Consider the following 19,422-nt stretch of genomic DNA (forward strand, 5'->3'; position numbering starts at 1 on the left):
TTTCATAAAAAATACAGCTAAGAACAAGATGGCGGCAGGAAAAATCAAAGAGCGAGTTTGTCACCTAAAAAGTGCTATTACAGCGTAGATTGCAAGTTTCAAAGGTGTAAACATCTCGAATCTTAATAAGTAAGTTTTATTAAGTATTTCTGTGTGATTTTTATTTAGTCATATATTTTTACATACGAAAATCGTTTTCTAAGCACATTTTCGGGGCACAGAATACGGCCTAAATCCATTCTGATCGATTTAAGACTGGCTCTTTTTAAGAAAAAAAAATCAAATTTTCTACAAGCACCATCAAATAAACTTCTAATATCTTTTTAATTGACGAATTTAACCTGGTAGAGATCTTGCCAAGTGTTTTAAAGAAGTTGAAGTTGAGCCAAATTCTTGTTCAGTCTGACGGTGTTTTATGCTCTTTCTCCTAACATTTCTAAGCCGTTCTTCCAACCACCCTGTAGCAGAATGAATTCCCTTTCCTGGCGTGTACCAAGCTTCCTAAAAATTGAAAAATCACGTACAAGAAAGAAACAAACATTTGTAAAATATATCATTTGATTCCAAATCAAAAGTCAAACGTAATGAGAAACGCGTACATATCCTTGACCCTCTTCGTCTTTAAGGAAAGGAAACTGCTCTATCACTGCCTTTGCCATTTGGATTTTGATGTCTGCATGAGGCCTGTATTTTTGAATTATTTAAATTTTAATATGGATGTTGAACAATTCAGAACTTTTACAGTAGCGTGCATGTGTACTTATGACGTCATTGAAAATGTAATAAATGTCAAATTTCAGATTTTCAATCCCACATTATGATAATTTCATAGAAACATTTTGCTTACTTCCTCTAAAAATTTTACCTTTTTCTAAAAAGTATAAACATTTACATGTTTCTCGAACACGACGCTTCATTGCTAAAATCTCATTTTACTATTGTGTTAATTTGTACAACTCTGATTTTCTATTTTTACGATTTTTTACTGTTACGATGACATCATAGGTAGACTTACATTTTGCAGTAAAAGTGGTGAATTTAGTCTTTCATATTTTCACAAACCTTTCTCCAAACTGATTAATTATGTAAGCCACTAGTATCTGAACCATCTTGATTCTGCTTTTTCTGCTTAACTTATCCGTATCCAGTTCGCAAATCACTTGAGCACCAACTTCGGACTCTTCTAAAATCGATTTGTTATTCTTAAAAAAAAGAAAAAGATAAAAAAGTGTATTTGATGTTCAATTGCTCTACAAGTGTTAATGCTTACAAAATCATTCCTGGGTTTCTTTCTCGGTTGAAAAATTTGAGCCCCACAGCTCTCAAATATAGACTGATTTGATGCTACTGAACGCTCTGTCTCGTTTTCTTTTGGCTGACAAGTGAACTCGGGACTTGAAGATGCCTATATTGGATAAATAAATAGCATCAATAGAATGTTTATATTGTTCAATTTAATTTAGTGTTTAATGTGAATAATTGAGTTGGCTTGAGTTTAAACCATTTTTGTTAACACTTCAAATTATGTTACTCAAAGCAATTTGTTGTTTTGAATCTCGTAAAAGGTGGTAAAAACACCTAAAGCCAATAATATCTAGTGTTTCTTTGTACGTACAAACTTATCAACACTTTGAAAATCGGCATTGAAAAAACAATATGTGAATGAAACTATAAAAAACTGCTTTAGATGCTTGTACTCTGTTTGAAATTACGGTTGCTATGACGTTGCTAGGTAGGCTTTCGTGTACCGAATCAACTGTCCAAAGTCAGAATTAAGATAGCATTGGTATACCTGAAATTTGATTTTTTTCAATAGTTTGATTCGTGGTCCAATAGGAATCCTCATCTCCTTCAAGGTTTCTTCGTTTAAATTGAGAAAGGCCTCCTCGTCAATCATATTTTCTAAAAAAATGCAATTCGAAAAGCATCCGTTTCAAGAACAAAAAGCTAAAAAACAAAAGAATATAGCTAAAGCTAAGTACTAAATCATATAGACACTTCATTTATGTACTAAATACTAAATCATATAGACACTTCAAGTTTTTCTTTAACCCAATTGTCCATAATCTTTTTTTGATGCGGCTGAAACTTTGTAGTTGTACTTGTTTGTACAGTACACTAGAGAAAGAGTAAAAAGGCGGGAAAACTGCAAATCGCAATTTGACAATCGTTACTTATCGTCAAATACCGAAGGGTGCTCGCTCGTGTCATGTGACTGTTCATTGAGCATTATCGTCGATTATTGTTCGGTTGATTATTGTCGTTCGTGGTATTATTCTGTGTGACTTTGTATTTACCTGCTTGTAATTCGAAGCTTCTGGCTTTTCATATTCTTCCAGAGAAGATTTTGGTATTACAGTTATATTCAAGTCTATAATTCTGTGAAATGGTTGGTGATAATCGATGATGTGAACAATGTCATATTTTGATTTGTGGCGACAGTTAGGCAATAATTTTCTCATCAACTGAATTTCGTGGTCCCAATGGCATTCTTTGAATAAGCTATGCTGCTTTTTGTCAGTACAAAGTGTTTGAAGATAATAATTGACGGTGTTATAATCAGTTATAATCATGGAAATTTTTTATTATATGAGTTGAAAGTTTATTTATTTCAGAGGGTTGTTTTCCTAAATTTCAATGTTTGTTGTTAACTGTTCTACTAGCTTCACTGATCTCTATAATGATCAGGTTCTAATGCCCGGTGAAGCTAGTTTCAGGCCAAGTACCTCACAGGTCTCGAATACAAGGGTGGCCGAGGATTGATAATATCTAGTAAGATGGAACAAATATTTATAAATGCCTGTTTTACTGTGTTAGTTTCTATTGAAATCAATTGCCATTAGAGATTACATAACAAAAATATATGAATTTTGGCATCCCAGTTATCAATCCTCCATTGCCCTTACTGTAATTACAGTTTATACTTTATCAAGCATGTAGTGTGACTCTATCATTCAGCTCTTCCTGTGTGACTTGTCTACAAAGATAGTAAATTATTAAAGTTGTTGTGCATTTCAAAACTCATATAAATTGTCATGAATATTTATAGCTCTGAGAGAAAGTGTTGTGCTTTTGGAGATTGTACCTAGCATTAAGACAAACACTACTTACCATGACGACAGTGTATTTTAGAATTGAGATGAAATTATATTTTGTGAAACTATATTTAATATATTATTGTGTTTTATGGTCAAGTGTCTGTCTATTTAACTGTTCTTCTCTTAGCTTCTCAGACCTCTATCAAGACCAGGCTCTTATGGGTAATGTTAGTTTGACGACAATTCTCTTAGGTCTGCCATCACGGTTTATAAAGGCTTAAGCATAGACTCGAAACGATTATTTAGCTCTTGCTGCGTGACAAGTCTCTCAAAATTGTCAATTTTTCAGAGGGTCAATCATTCCAAAATTATTGTTTAGATTTCCATGAATAAATTTATAACTGTCAGGTACAAAATAAAGTGCTTGAGGAGATTGCAACTGGTATTTGGTGCAATAACTTAAAACACTTACAACAATCATAATTGTTCAATAATACACTGATTAGAATTACACTGATTATTTTTAAATATTGTAGCCAACACATGGTTGTTTGCTAACTTTTAAATTTCAACACCAACAAAGCTATATCGTTGATGAATGTAGCTACTAATGTTATTAACTCTGATGGAAACATACTTGTACTTTAGAATTCTCATCAATAGTTTTGATCAGTGGTGTAGCCAGCTTGCAAGTTTTGGTCCTACTATGTAAATTTTAGATCATTAACATTATTCATTTCTTTAGAAATCTTTTGTTTTTACAGTGAGTGAACACAAAAAAATTAACATAGCACGACCAAATTTGAGGGCTGGCTACGCCACTGGTTTTGATCTAAATCTTTATTAGATTAAAATATGACTTTTTCAATAAAACTTTATTGCCTAAGTTCAAAGTGTCGAGCGGTTCTCGTACTTCTCGATCAGCCATTTTTCTTTCCCCATTTCATGAAAGCTTAACAAAGCAGTTGCTCTCAGTCTCAGATGACAGAGTTTTCTTCATTATTTATCTCAGTTGGCCTTCAAACCCCGGAATTCGCACAGGGTTGTTTCGTTTGCTATGATCAAACGATCAAAAGAAGCGTACGTATTCTCAAGTAATTATTTAAGATCAATGGAGTTTGTCCAGACTAGTGCTTCGTTTTTATCACTAGGAGGTTGTCATGAGCTGCATGCAATATACTAGTTGTTTTCCCCACTCCTTAAACTAATGACAGCATTTAAATAGCGTTTTCCAACGATTGGCATCTTCTCAAATTTTCTAAATATGTATATCGACACCCGAAAAAGTTTTTTTTATTTTTTTGTTTCTGTAAAAGCATTAATGGCGCAAATTATAAACAAAGTTTGACTTTTTCGTCCCGAAAATTAGTGAGCCGCAATTTTGATTTTTCTTAACCTGGATCCTGGTAGTACTGTGAACTGCACTACAGTGTTGAACTAAAAATTAACCCGGTTTTAACCAAAATCCGAGTTAACTTAACATATTTGGGGTTGAAATTCATTCAACCAGGATTTTTTAACCAGGATGTTTTTAGAGTGTATGTTAAAAATATATTTGCGTTTCAACCATTTCATAACGTCAAAGGGGATGCTGGAGATAACATTTTTAAAATGGTTAGCTTGTTCATGACAATCTTTGATGCACTAATAAACAAACATATCGCGACAAATCAAACACAGAAAATTTACACTTCGACTGTATAACCGGAATAACTGACTGACTAGGTGGCATTTTTTACACTTAGACATTTTAGAGATTGATAAGCTACATCATTGACGAAAAAGAAATATTTTAATGGTTAACTTACTAGCAAATTGTTCTTCCAGATCTGGAGTGGATTTCCTTTCGATATACCTTATGATTCTGTGCACCAGAAGAGGAAGCTCCGGAAAAACTTGCAGGAAATACTTTTTATAGTTGCCCTCACTTTGCAGCAGTTGTGGATGAGGTTCATCTTGCCAATGCTCGCGAACGTTTTGCAAAAATTTTAAGCAGCCTAACCATGTAGGGTCAAAGTCATTGAAATTGTTAAAAATTTCTCCGTTGATACGGTCCATCCAGTTTTCTGGATCATTTAACTGCTTATGGACATCTGAGTTGAGAGGATCACTTATCTCTATCTCCAGTTGATTCACCACATCACACAACATATCAAAGTTATCTTCAGCAGATTGCAGATATGGATGTTTTAACGCTTTTTTGGCAGATGGTCTGAGTTCGGGTTTATGTTGCAGCATCCATAAAAGAAGATCTTTAAGTACAACATCATCGATTTCCATCAATCCAACAGGGTTTCCATCTAACAAGTTTTTCAGTCTATACTCTAGAGTTCCAAAAGGTTGTTTCCCTTTTGTTGCAACATAATAAGCCACCATTCCTGCATTCTAAAATACATAAAAACATAACAGTGTCAAAAAGATTTCTAAAAAATTTGGAAGTAATTTGCAAATGGTTATATTTTTACACCCACCATTACATCAGACTCTGGTTTGTATCGTGCTTTATCAACTGACTCTTCACTAGGAACGTAAGATTCAGGAGCCATCCAATAGAGAGTTCTCTTAGTAGCATCGCTTACATGTGTCTTAAGGCCGTTTTTCAATATTCGACTAATACCAAAGTCAGCTATCAGATATTGTCCTTGTGCATCTCGAAGAACATTAGATGGTTTTAAATCACGATGAAGAATAGGATTTGGTTCGCTATGAAGATCAGCTAATCCTTTTAAAATTTGCTTGAGAATTTCGGGAAGAGATTTTTGAAGATCCTCCAAAGTAGAAGATTTTACGAAACTCTCCAGCGATTCTTCACATAGGTCAAGTATCAAATAGACATATTCAGTTCCGGTATCTTCTTCTAAGTGGTAATAATTCACAACATAACTCGACTTCTTAGCTTTGATTTCAATCAAAATTTTCATTTCGTTCTCTGCTTCTTTGATACAGTTATCTCGACGTACTCGTTTTACTGCTTTTCCATAACCATCCTTTTTTAGTCCAAGATAAACACGGGTTTCATTATTTCCTTTGCCAATGCAAAACTCGTCCGAGAAAATTACACGTACGTCGTTCACACATGTAACTTTGATATCTGAGTCGTGTCCATACTTAATTAATTTCATGAACATCTCTTTGTGCTTTATTGATTGATCAAAATACTTCCATTCTTTCAACTGCAATTCTAAAAATTATGTAAAAGTATTACATTTAAGGATAAGGGATGAAAATAATGAAACATGTGGAAGTGAGCTGAAAGTAATTCATCACACACAAGATTCGAATACGTGCGAATAACATAATAGTATAGGCTCAGCTTTTTGGTATATCATTCAATACATTAAATGGTAATGTATTCATTTTTTTCAAAAAGGCTAATCTTAATTTCGGACAGTAAAATGTTACTCAAGAGACAGATCGAAAGTTTCTTCGAGTTTGATCGGATATTACTTTCATTCAATGGTATTGTCCACATTCAATCATAATGCCAATATCTGTGATATTATATTGTACATTGGTTAATTATTTGAGATGAAAATAAGAAGCAACTTTATTGTAAGTAAACGCAGGGATATTTGTGATTAAAAGTCTTGTAAACCGTGAAATCTAAAATTTTTTTCAACGGTTCAACAGGTGTACATGCGTTTTCATTTCTCCATCCCAAATTGTTTGAAAATCTTCTTAAAGTAATCGCAGATCAACATTCCCAGTAGAAAATGAACATTGCCATCGTCGATCTTCTTGAACTATATATATAACACCAGACTGTAAACTTTAAGTGAAATTTATTGCGTTTCTGCCAGTTAATATAGCAGCCAAGACATCGTCATCACTGATCGATTCAATGCTGTGATTGTCCCAGTCAAACGCTCTGTAATACCATTATGCTCTGAAGAATAAGAGCTCGTAGGTTATTGCACAAAACCTTTGCAGCACAAAACTAAAGAAACGCCTCTACCCAATATTGAACAAAAATATCACTTCTTAAAGCTTTCATTTTATGATCTTCTGTTTGACTTAAAGCATAGCAAACGAATTCCTTAAACTTGGTTAACTGATGCTAAAGTGTATTGGGATATAGCAATTAGAGTAGAATCATTCATACCAACAGTCGATAATCGAATATACAGGTCTGCATCGGTCAACAGATATGGTCGCCTCGGTTTCTTTTGTTGCAACAGAAATATTTACTAAAGTGTTACCGCAAACATAGGAATGAGGATATTTAGTCGTAAACGTCCATCCTCAATATTCTTTGACGTTACTAAACCTCGCTTTGGGAAGCACAATATTTAATTTCTTTTATCCCTGAAAGCGTGCGCTTACTTATAAAACAATACCACAAAGTATCACTTGCTCTGTAAAAACTTGCTTTGTGCAAATTTCGTGATGAAAGTCCCTTTCACTTTATTTGGCTTTCAGACTTCTTTGACTGCACCATATTTCATCTCATTGAGCATATCTTCCTCTTTGATCATCTTTTACTAATTTGTTGATATAGTGACCCGTTTGATGTCTTTTGTCTGAATTGCCAAAATTCATTATTTTCAATAGTGTATAACATAGTGTATAATATTTCTTACGCTTGTACGGTTTTCAACATCATAAAGAGTCTAAATTTGGCACATTTAGTTAGTCCAGAAGAGCAAAAAGTAAAAACTAATTATGTCTAGTACTACAGGCCTCTCGAAAGCCCGATCTAACGGGAAATTTGCCCCCCCCCCCCGCAAAAAATATAGCCCCCTCTTTGGAAATTTGCCCCCCTCCTTTAAAAACTTTAACTTCTTCAAGAAAATGGTCCAATTTTTTCCAAAACTAAAATCACAGGCAATTTAAGATGCTACAAATTATGCGGATCTATACATTTAATAAGAAACAAATCAGAAAAATTATCGCACTTCAGCAATGCGGGTTATCATGCGTCGGTGAACATGTTAATATTCAAGCGTCGAGTAAAGAGTGAGTATAACTAAAGTAATGACTCATGAAAATCATTCCATAAATTAAAAAGCATAAAGGCTTAAATGACTCAATCACTTCGTAACACAATCTGCAAACGCACAAAAAGTAGTAATTTACGTTATTTAAAGCTTAGAAAAAGTTTAGGGTTTACTAAAATCAAATTTCTACGAGTTTAAAAGTTATTTGATGAAACTTTTTGCAACATTGACAGATTTTTTGTGTTATCTGCATCTGTCCACACTAATGCGTTTTCGAAATTAAAAGTTATTACCGAATTAAAAGTGTATTAAATAATTAACTGCGCATGCTTATACATAAAGCGCCCACAATTTTCGTGACATCTTGCGCCATTAAAGATACCTTCCATGGCGAGCAATTCATAATTTCAGATACAAAGTTATTCAACCACGCGCTTGTTTTCCTGGATAAAAACAAAATCTTCCTGGCCTTCTTTCATATGGCTTATTTATTCGATAGTGGTTGTGTGAGCCACTGGAAAAACCAATGTTCGAAGAGTCAAAATTCTCCTTTTATCAGTTATCAATAAAAGCTAGGGAATCAAAATATTAACTTCCAAAATAGGGATTAAACAAATATACAACCTCAAAAGCACGTCAATCAGGCTCGCCAAATTTGTATTGAATTTAAAAAATGCCAGAAAAAGTAGTCATTGAAGTCATCGTTCTCAAAAGGCTCCGTTTTTTGACTGTCCACATTAAAACAAAACGCGTTATAGCTAGTTGAATTTCGTGTAAAATTATTGCGAATAAAAAGTGCTCAATATTGAAATAGAGTATATATTTACAAGTAAACTAGACACAATTCTACACTAGTTACTGAGAGTTTCATGCCAATGCAATCAAGAAACAAATGATCACAATATTGCGTGAGGTTAATAACTGATCGTCGATATTCATAAACTATTGCTAATTGAGACAATTTTTAAGCATGTGACTTTCAAAATCTTTCGAGAGATGAATTGTTGGAGCCCAGTTTTTGAGAGGTAGTTCAAATTTAGAGTCATTCACAACTTCATCTTTGTTAAAGTAGAAATTTGTTCTCTATCTTATTGTTTTAACAAGGCTTTTCATTTTTTTCTCGGCCGTCTTAAATATATTGGTAATGACAGAGTAAACCGATGTTCTTCAATGAATAGTTGAATTGGATTTTATGCTTTTTTAGATCAAACTTGAACTTTAAATATTGGAGTGCAAAACTGTTGAACAACTGAAAAATGCACGCAACAGCAATTAGTATCATTGTCTCAGCAGAAACAAAAGTGCTCAACGAAAAATTTTGAAAACGACGTCGTAAATCCTTTCCAGAGCTAACTGAAACTCAATTGGAAAAATATTTACATCGACAACCTTATCAACCTTATGAATGAAGAATATCTATAAAAAATTCAAACACATCACAGCAAAGTGACGATGAATCAAAGGAGTGGATTAAAATTAAAGGAAATTAGCTTAAGTCGATCCTTTGATAATAATACAGCATGAATTTGAAATATACATTATTCTGAGCAATGTTCTTAGGAAATGTTCATTATTTATAACCATGTACAGTGCTGATATTGGAACATTCAAAACTTTATCAACAAGATAAACACTTTTTGGAATTTGAGGGTCATACTTTGTCTAGCTTTAAAAATCCTTACAGTTAATCATAAGCTTTGCACTAACGTTAACAGCCTAAGGGGCTGGGAGAGCTGAAGCCCCAACGTTTTGCAAAAAATATATTTAGGCTGAGCTGAAGTCGTTGTTTAGAGGTGCTTTTTAAGACGCCATAGTAAAATTGAAGACTTAGCCCTGCACTTTATGATGTTGCTTCGCCGTCCCTGCAAACACTTACTCCTTGTTTATCTCCATATCAATATTAGTATATTTTAAAAATATATTTGCATTTTAACCATTTCATAACGTCAAAGGGGATGCTTGAGATAAAATTTTTAAAATGGTTAGCTTGTTCATGACAATCTTTGATGCACTAGTAAACAAACATATCGCGACAAATCAAACACAGAAAATTTACACTTCGACTGTATAACCGGAATAACTGACTGACTAGGTTGCATTTTTTACACTTAGACATTTTAGAGATTCAGTAGCTACATCATTGACGAAAAAGAAATATTTTAATGGTTAACTTACTAGCAAATTGTTCTTCCAGATCTGGAGTGGATTTCCTTTCGATATACCTTATGATTATGTGCACGAGAAGAGGAAGCTCCGGCAAAACTTGCAGGAAATACTTTTTATAGTTGCCCTCACTTAATGGCAGTTGTGGATGAGGTTCATCTTGCCACTGCTCGCGAACGTTTTGTAAAAATTTTAAGCAGCCAAACCATGTAGGATCAAAGTCATTGAAATTGTTAAAAATTTCTCCGTCGATACGGTCCATCCAATTTTCTGGATCATTTAACTGCCTATGGACATCTGAGTTGAGAGGATCACTTATCTCTATCTCCAGTTGATTCACCACATCACACAACATATCAAAGTTCTCTTCAGCAGATTGCAGATATGGATGTTTTAACGCTTTTTTGGCAGATGGTCTGAGTTCGGGTGTATGTTGCAGCATCCATGAAAGTAGATCTTTAAGTACAACATCATCGATTTCCATCAATCCAACAGGGCTTCCATCTAGCAAGTTTTTCAGTCTATTCTTTACAGTTCCAAAAGCATGCTTCCCTTTTGTTGCAACATAATAAGCCACCATTCCTGCATTCTAAAATATATAAAAACATAACAGTGTCAACAAAAGATTTCTAAAAATTTGAAAGTAATTTGCAAATGGTTATTTTTACACCCACCATTACATCAGACTCTGGTTTGTATCGTGCTTTATCAACTGACTCTTCATTAACAACGTACGATTCAGGAGCCATCCAATACTGAGTTCCCTTAGTACAATCGCTTACATATGTCTGAAGGGCGTTTTTCAATATTCGACTAATACCGAAGTCAGCTATCAGATATTGTCCATGTGCATCTCGAAGAACATTAGATGGTTTTAAATCACGATGAAGAATAGGATTTGGTTCGCTATGAAGATCAGCTAATCCTTTTAAAATTTGCTTGAGAATTTCGGGAAGAGATTTTTGAAGACCCTCCAAAGTAGAAGATTTTACGAAACTCTCCAGCGATTCTTCACATAGGTCAAGTATCAAATAGACATATTCAGTTCCGGTATCTTCTTCTAAGTAGTAACAATTTACAACATAATTCGACTTCTTAGCTTTGATTTGATTCAAAATTTTCATTTCGTTCTCTGCTTCCTTGATACAGTCATCTCGACGTACTCGTTTCACTGCTTTTCCATAACCATCCTTTTTTAGTCCAAGATAAACACGGGTTTCATTATTTCCTTTGCCAATGCAAAACTCGTCCGAGAAAATTACACGTACGTCGTTCACACATTTAACCTTGATATCTGGGTCACGTCCATACTTAATTAATTTTAAGAACATCTCTTTGTGCTTTATTGATTGATCAAAATACTTCCATTCTTCCAACTGTAATTCTAAAAATTATGTAAAAGTAATGCATTTAGGGATAAGGGATGAAAATAATCAAACATGTGGTAGTAAGCTGAAAGTAAATCATCGCACACAAGATTCGAATACGTGCGAATAACATAATAGAATAGGCTCGGTTTTTTGGTAAATTATTCAACACATTAAATGGTAATGTCCTCATTTTTTTTCAAAAAGGCTAATCTTAATTTCGGGTAGTAGAATGTTACTAAAGAAACAGATCAGAAATTACTTCGAGTTTGATCGGATATAACTTTCATTCAATGGTATTGTTTACATTCAATCATAATGCCAATATCTGTGATATTATATAGGTTGGTTGAGTTGGTAACATTGGTTAATTATTTGAGATGAAAATAAGAAGCAACTTTATTGTAAATAAACGCAGGGATATTTGTGATTAAAAGTCTTGCAAACCGAGAAATCTAAATTTTTTTTGGCGGTTCGACAGGTGTATATGCGTTTGCATTTCTCCATCCCAAATTGGTTGAAAATCTTCTTAAAGTAATCGCAGATCAACATTCCCAGTAGAAAATGAACATTGCCATCGTCGATCTTCTTGAACTATATATATAACACCAGACTGTAAACTTTAAGTGAAATTTATTGCGTTTCTGCCTGTTAATATAGCAGCCAAGACAGCGTCATCACTGATCGATTCAATTCTGTGATTGTCCTAGTCAAACATTCTGCAATACCATTATGCTCTGGAGAATAAGATCTCGTTGGTTATTGCACAAAACCTTTGCAGCACAAAACTAAAGAAACGCCTCTACCCAATATTCACCACAAATATCACTTCTTAAAGCATTCATTGTGATCTTCTGTTTGACTTAAAGCATAGCACACGAATTCCTTAAACTTGGTCAACTGATGCCAAAGTGTATTTGGAGATGGCATTTATAGAATCAATCATACCAACAGTCGATAATCGAATATACAGGTCTGCATCGGTCAACAGATATGGTCGCCTAGGTTTCTTTTGTTGCAACAGAAATATTTACTAAAGTGTTACCGCAAATATAGGAATGAGGATATTTAGTCGTAAACGTCCATCCTCAATATTCTTTGACGTTACTAAATCTCGCTTTGGTCAGCAGAACATTTAATTTCTCTCATCACCGAAAGCGTGCGTTTACTTGTAATACAATACCAAAAAGTATTACTTGCTCTGTAAAAACTTGCTTTGCGCAATTTTTGTGATGAAAGTCCCTTTCACTTTATTTGGCTTTCGGACTTCTTTGACTGCACCATATTTCATCTCATTGAGCATATCTTCCTCTTTGATCATCTTTCACTAATTTGTTGATAAAGTAACCCGTTTGATGTCTTTTGTCTGAATTGCCAAAATTCATTATTTTCAATGACGTATAACATGGTGTATAATATTTCTTGCGCTTGTACGGTTTTCAAGGTAAGTTAAGATGTTACAAATTATGTGGATCTATACATTTAATAAGAAACAAATCAGAAAAATTATCGCACTTCAGCAATGCGGGTTATCATGCGTCGGTGAACATGTTAATATTCAAGCGTCGAGTAAAGAGTGAGTATAACTAAAGTAATGACTCATGAAAATCATTCCACAAATTAAAAAGCATAAAGGCTTAAATGACTCAATCACTTCTTAACACAATCTGCAAACGCACAAAAAGTAGTAATTTACGTTCTTTAAAGCTCGGAAATAGTTAAGTGTTTACTAAAATCAAATTTCTACGAGTTCAAAAGTTATTTGATGAAACTTTTTGCAACATTGACAGATTTTTTGTGTTATCTGCATCTGTCCACACTAATGCGTTTTCGAAATTAAAAGTTATCACCGAAATAAAAGTGTGTTAAATAATTAACTACGCATGTTTATACATAAAGCGCCCAGAGTTTTCGTGACATCTTGCGCCATTAAAGATATCTTCCATGGCGAGTAATTCATACTTTCAGATACTAAGTTATCCCACCACGCGCTTGTTTTCCTGGATAAAGACAAAATCTTCCTGGCCTTCTTTCATATGGCTTATTTATTCGATAGTGGTTGTGTGAACCACTGGAAAAACCAATGTTCAAGAGTCAAAATTCTCCTTTTATAAGTTATCAATAAAAGCTAGGAAATCAAAATATTAACTTCCAAAATAGGGATTAAACAAATATACAACCTCAAAAGCACGTCAATCAGGCTCGCCAAATTTGTATTGAATTTTAAAAATGCCAGAAAAAGTAGTCATTGACGTCATCGTTCACAAAAGGCTCCGTTTTTTGACTGTCCACATTAAAACAAAACGCGTTATAGCTAGTTGAATTTCGTGTAAAATTATTGCGAATAAAAAGTGCTCAATATTGAAATAGAGTATATATTTACAAGTAAACTAGTCACAATTCTTACACTAGTTACTGAGAGTTTCATGCCAATGCAATCAAGAAACAAATGATCACAATATTGCGTGAGTTTAAATAACTGATCGTCGATATTCATAAACTATTGTTACTTGAGACAATTTTTAAGAATGTCGCTTTAAAGAATTTTTGCGAAAATCTTTCGAGAGATGAATTGTTGGAGCCCAGTGTTTGAGAGGTAGTTTAAATTTAGAAGGATTCACAACTTCTTCTTTGTTAAAGTAAAAATATGTTTTCTATCTCATTGTCATAATCAAGCTTTTCATTTTTTTATCGGCCTTCTTAAATATATTGGTAATGACAGGGTAAACCGATATTCTTTAATGAATAGTTGAATTGGATTTTATGCTTTTTTAGATCAAACTTGAACTGTACATTTGCAAAACTGTTGAACAACTGAAAAATGCACGCAACAGCAATTAGTATCATTATCTCAGCAGAAACAAAAGTGCTCAATGAAAAATTTTGAAAACGACGTCGTAAATCCTTTCCAGAGCTAACTGAAACTCAATTGGAAAAATATTTACATCGACAACCTTATCAACCTTATGAATGAAGAATATCTATAAAAAATTAAAACACATCACAGTAAAAAGTGACGATGAATCAAAGGAGTGGATTAAAATTAAAGAAAATTAGCTTAAGATCAATCCTTTGATAGTAACACAGCATGAATTTGTTCGTGATTCATTTTTATCTATTCAAGACAACAAAGTCTTAACAAGAGTTTTCACCTGACCGACTTTTTCAGAAAGAAATAATAAAATAGTTAACTTTTCTAAAATAGTTTAATATATTTCTAGAACATAAAATATAATTATAAGACTTAAAAAGGAAAAATTAATAGAGAAAAAGTATATTTATACGATTCCCGACAAAAAACGGACGTTTAAATCACCTTGCAAACAGGCGGAAAAACAAACTGCTATGTTGGAAAGTAATCAGAGAAAAATGCAACATTAATTTATAGATCTCGTTCATACTGAAGAATTATTTCTTTGACTGAAACTTACTCACAAACTGTTCTTCAAGATCAGGTCTTCATTTCTATTCTCTTAACCTTATCATTGTGTACACCAAAACAAAGAATACGGAAAATACAGACGGGTCACTCGTGTCGAAGCCTTTGATGTTTCTGTCCTCATGTTGTGCCATATGGCGGCCATTATTCTAGCAAGATATTTAGGGTTTTTCACTTGTTCCCAACCACTTAAATGACACGACGTCTTATATTGAAATATTTTCGAGTTCATTATGAAGAAATGAAGTCATGTAATTGCAGTGGTTGGAAACAAGTGAAAAGCCTTAAGTATCTTGCTGGAATGATGGCGGACATAAGGACGCAGTGCACACTTGAGTGGCCCTTCTGTATAACTTTTCTTTTGTGACCAAAAAGGGGAAGCTCTGGGAAAACTCTCAAGAAATACTCTTTACAGTTGTCAATTATTTCTTGAGAGTTTTGTAGTCATGATAAATTTTGTTGTCATATAGTTGTCAATTAAATCCATTATTGAAAATAATAGAATTATTTCAGTGGTTATAACTTACTTGTAAAATGTTCTTCAAGATCAGGTTTTGTTTTCCAATCATTAAACCTCGTGATTCTATGCACCAGCAGAGGAAGCTCTGGGAAAACTCGTAAGAAATACTGTTTATAGTTGCCTTCCTTGATATGTATGAGTGGTTTATCAAGCCGATTCTGGCGAACGTTTTGCAAAAATTTTAAGCAACCCAACCATGTGGAGTCGTATCGACTTTTATTGAAATTACTAAAGACTTCGGGTTCAATACGGTCCATCCAATTTTTTAGACCATTTAACTGCTCATGCACATCTGAGTTAAGAGGATGACCTAAATACGGTATCTCTATCTCTGGTTGGTTTGCCACATCACACAGCATATCAAAGTTCTTCTCATAGGATTGTAGATAAGGGTGTTCTAACGCCTCGTTGGCAGATGGTCTTAGTTCAGGTAAACGTTGTAGCATCCATGAAAGTAGATCTTTAAGTTGAACATCGTAGATTTCCTTTAAGCCAACAGGGTTTCCATCTAACAAGTTTTTTCAGTCTATACTCTGGAGGCCCAAAAGGATGTTTCCCTTTTGTTGCAACATAATAAGCCACCATTCCTGCATTCTAAAATCAATGAAAAGGTGAAAGTGTGAACGAAATGCCAAAAATTGAATCTAATTATTCAAAGTTACATTTCTGCACCTACCATCATATCAGATTCTTTTTTGTAACGTGCTTTATCAACCGACTCATCATTTTCACGATATGATTCAGGAGCCATCCAATACTCAGTTCCTTGGTTAGTGTTGCTTGCATATGTCTTAGAGCCATCCTTCAATATTCGGCTAATACCAAAGTCAGCTATCAGAAATTTACCTTGTGCATCTCGGGAAAACATTGGAAGGCTTTAAATTCCGATGAAGAGTTGGATTTGGTTCGCTATGAAGATCAGCTAATCCTTTTAAAATTTGCTTGAGAATTTCGGGAAGAGATGTTTGAAGATCCTCCAAAGTAGAAGATTTTACAAAACTCTCCAGCGATTCTTCACATAGGTCAAGGATTAAATAGAAATGATCCATTCCAGTGTTTTCTTCTAACAAAACATTCACTACATAATTCGATTTCTTTGCATTGATTTCAAAACAATTTGCTTCATCTTTCAGTTCAATGTAGTTATAACGAAGTATTCGTTTCACAGCTTTGCCGTAACCATCTTTTCCCAGTCCAAGATAAACACGTGTTCCATCACTCCCTTTGAGGATACAAAACTCTTCTGAGAAAATTACACCTACATCACCCACATATTCAACCTTGATGCTGGAATTGCGCCCATACTCAATAAGTTTTTGGAATAATTCTTTATGTTTTGTTGATTCACCAAGGTATTTCCATTCTTGTAACTGCAATTCTGAAATTGAAATAAAAGTATTACATTCATAGAGAGCAAATGTGCATGAATAATCAGCTGTATAAAAGTAGCTCAAGCTTCTTTTTATTGCATTGAGGATTTTCATACCAAGTGTACATTTCAAAATATTTCATGAAAAACCATCATCAACAACTCGTTCAAGCCAGTGACGTAGGAAGGAGGGCACATGCTTTCTACAACTTTTAAATTCAAAATAAAAAATTGCCTTTTTTTACAAGAAAAGTGTCGTTTTTGAATGAAAAATTTTACCAAAAAAGCTTGAGCCCCCCAACTTACCCTTGCTTCTTATGCCATTGGTTCAGGCAATACGTTCTGGCAAGAGTGGAGGATAGCAGATAACAAAAATACGGTTAAAAGAATATTACACACAAACAATTTTGTGACGAACAACTTGAGTGAAACTCTGAAGGAAGAATATTTAGTTTTTCAACCTTAAACTTATAATAAAAGTTGACTCATAGTAAAATTTATCTTTTAGCTAAGCTGAATTTATTTGATTCTGTACCTTTATTCTTCTTCTTCCTATCGAGGTCTTGTACTTTCTGTTCCATTAAGCCGTTTAAGTAATGACGCCCTTCCTTTTCGTATATTTGCATTAGACGCTGCATGGCATTTTTTTGTTTCTCCATATCTTTGCCATTTGTAACAATCTCCAAATAAATTTCATAAATACGTGTTGCTTCACCCCAATCTTCAAGTTTATCAAACAATTCAGCTAATTCCCAATAAACAGCTAACACTTCACTTACAATTCCAGCAGAAGTAACAAGAGACAAGTTTTTCAAGTAATGGTCAACGAAATCTTTACTAATGTTAATACCACAAACTTTTTCTTGTCGTTGTAGTTCACGTTTATTTTGTTCTTGTTCATTTTGTTCTTGTTCTTGTTGTTGTACCTGTTGGTTTCCTTTTTGCATTTCCTGTTGCTCTTGACATTCAAGAAGATTAAATCCTTTTTTGTAATGCTCAAGAGATTTCTCATAATTTCCAAGCAACTTATACAATCCTCCTAATGCAATATGGCAGAGACAATCCATTTCATTTTTCTTTATGGCGTCCTTCAGTCTGTTAGAGGTAGAATGAATACTCCCCAGGCCAAGGTATATTTGATGCTGAAAATACTTAATTTCCACTTTAGAAGAAAGATTCAAACAATCATTAAAACAGTTTAATCCTTCCTGCCATTTATCAGAGAGAGTATAAGCGTTACCAAGACCAAAGAACGCCATTATTTTGACGCTAATTTCGTTTGTAACTTCCAAACATTCTTGGTAGTGTTTAATTGCCCTTTCGTAATCGCCATTTTTCATATTAGAATTTCCATCTTTCAAGGACTGCATAGCTGCTGGTTGTGACGGCCGTAACCCCATCTCTTCTCGTGATACGGCAAATATTTGTTTGAGCTCTTGATTATTATTTCCAACTTTCCTTCAGTGTAACTTTCCAATCCCAACTTTGGATTAATCAAAGGAAACGTAGTGGTTCTTTTAGAAGCGTTGATAGAGTATCTGTGAATTAACTTCGACTGTTATTTGTTACAAGCGAACAGGAAAATTTTTTGTTTCATCTATTTCTACGTAGATTTTAGGCGCTAACGTCTTATTGACTGTTTTCTTGGGTATTCAATTTAAAACAGTAAAGAAAATTAATTGATGGAGATTCTTCAGCTAAAAATATGATAGATATAAGCGAATTTGTTCTTAATTATGTAAATGTATTCTTATACTTGCATGCTATTTATCAACAATCTTCAATACTTCCTTTTGTCCTTATTTTCTCACCGCTCAACAAATACGAGCAATTTTAGCTGAGTTTTAACACACGGTTAATGCCCTAATGGCCAGTGGCTCAAGAACTTCTGTTAACCAACCAATTCTTATAAATATTCACAAATAACAAAATTTTGAAGAAATAATGTAAAAGAATTTCAGATACAAATGATAAATGATGCAATCGATTTAAATAATGCCAAGACCAACTTTCCCAAGAATTTTTTTTTAAATTGCCTGCCTGTCATTTCCGGCAACGATTTACATCGTCATCCGACAAGAGAAAATATGAAATGTTTTAGATCAGTTTATCGTCTCAACAAAGTTTTTTCTTTTTTATCGCTGTGGCGAAAAGTATACAAAAAATATAAGATTAAAGACATAGAGTTAAACAGAACTAACCCTAGCAAATGAATAGATTATACATCATGAAATATTTCACATATATTCAACCCAACATTTAACGCGTACCATTCTTTAGTTTTGTGATTAATACAACAAAGTCTGGAAAACTTACAATTAAGACGACGATCTTTAAGTGTTTGAAAATTTGAGAAACTTTGATTTCGTTGCCATTTTTGTTAGAAACAGATTATAAACATCAAAGTATGTTAAATGTGTCCCCTTCCTAACTCCACAATGTGGAGTTACGATTTGTTAAATAACGATTTGTAATTTAATTTTGCCCCCTTCCTAATGTGGAGTTAGGAAGGGGACAAAATTAAATAACAAATCGTCGACTCGTGTTTCAATTCGTCGACTTGAACAATTCGTCGACTCGTGTTTCAAT

The 19,422-nt window shown here is 33.7% G+C and overlaps 2 protein-coding genes across 2 annotated transcripts; both read right to left on the bottom strand.

Moving 5' to 3' along the window:
• Positions 1–120: 120 nt before the first annotated feature.
• On the bottom strand, positions 121–16,215 carry LOC124459154. The gene is made up of 11 exons (XM_047008676.1): positions 16,137–16,215; positions 15,472–15,972; positions 10,813–11,522; positions 10,151–10,727; positions 5,510–6,219; positions 4,847–5,423; positions 1,793–1,902; positions 1,271–1,405; positions 1,063–1,202; positions 600–684; positions 121–501 (listed from the first exon to the last, which is right to left on the bottom strand). The coding sequence occupies exons 1-11, from the start codon at positions 16,213–16,215 to the stop codon at positions 337–339; spliced, it is 3,789 nt and encodes a 1,262-aa protein (XP_046864632.1). The 3' UTR covers positions 121–336.
• Positions 15,989–19,278, bottom strand: LOC124459157 (tetratricopeptide repeat protein 28-like). The gene is made up of 4 exons (XM_047008681.1): positions 19,150–19,278; positions 17,369–18,371; positions 16,141–16,842; positions 15,989–16,058 (listed from the first exon to the last, which is right to left on the bottom strand). The coding sequence occupies exons 2-3, from the start codon at positions 18,231–18,233 to the stop codon at positions 16,307–16,309; spliced, it is 1,401 nt and encodes a 466-aa protein (XP_046864637.1). The 5' UTR covers positions 18,234–18,371; positions 19,150–19,278; the 3' UTR covers positions 15,989–16,058; positions 16,141–16,306.
• Between the last annotated feature and the right edge of the window lie 144 nt (positions 19,279–19,422).

The sequence above is a fragment of the Xenia sp. Carnegie-2017 genome, unplaced genomic scaffold, assembly GCF_021976095.1.
Source record: "Xenia sp. Carnegie-2017 unplaced genomic scaffold, XeniaSp_v1 HiC_scaffold_69, whole genome shotgun sequence".
Classification (NCBI taxonomy): Eukaryota; Metazoa; Cnidaria; class Anthozoa; order Malacalcyonacea; family Xeniidae; genus Xenia; species Xenia sp. Carnegie-2017.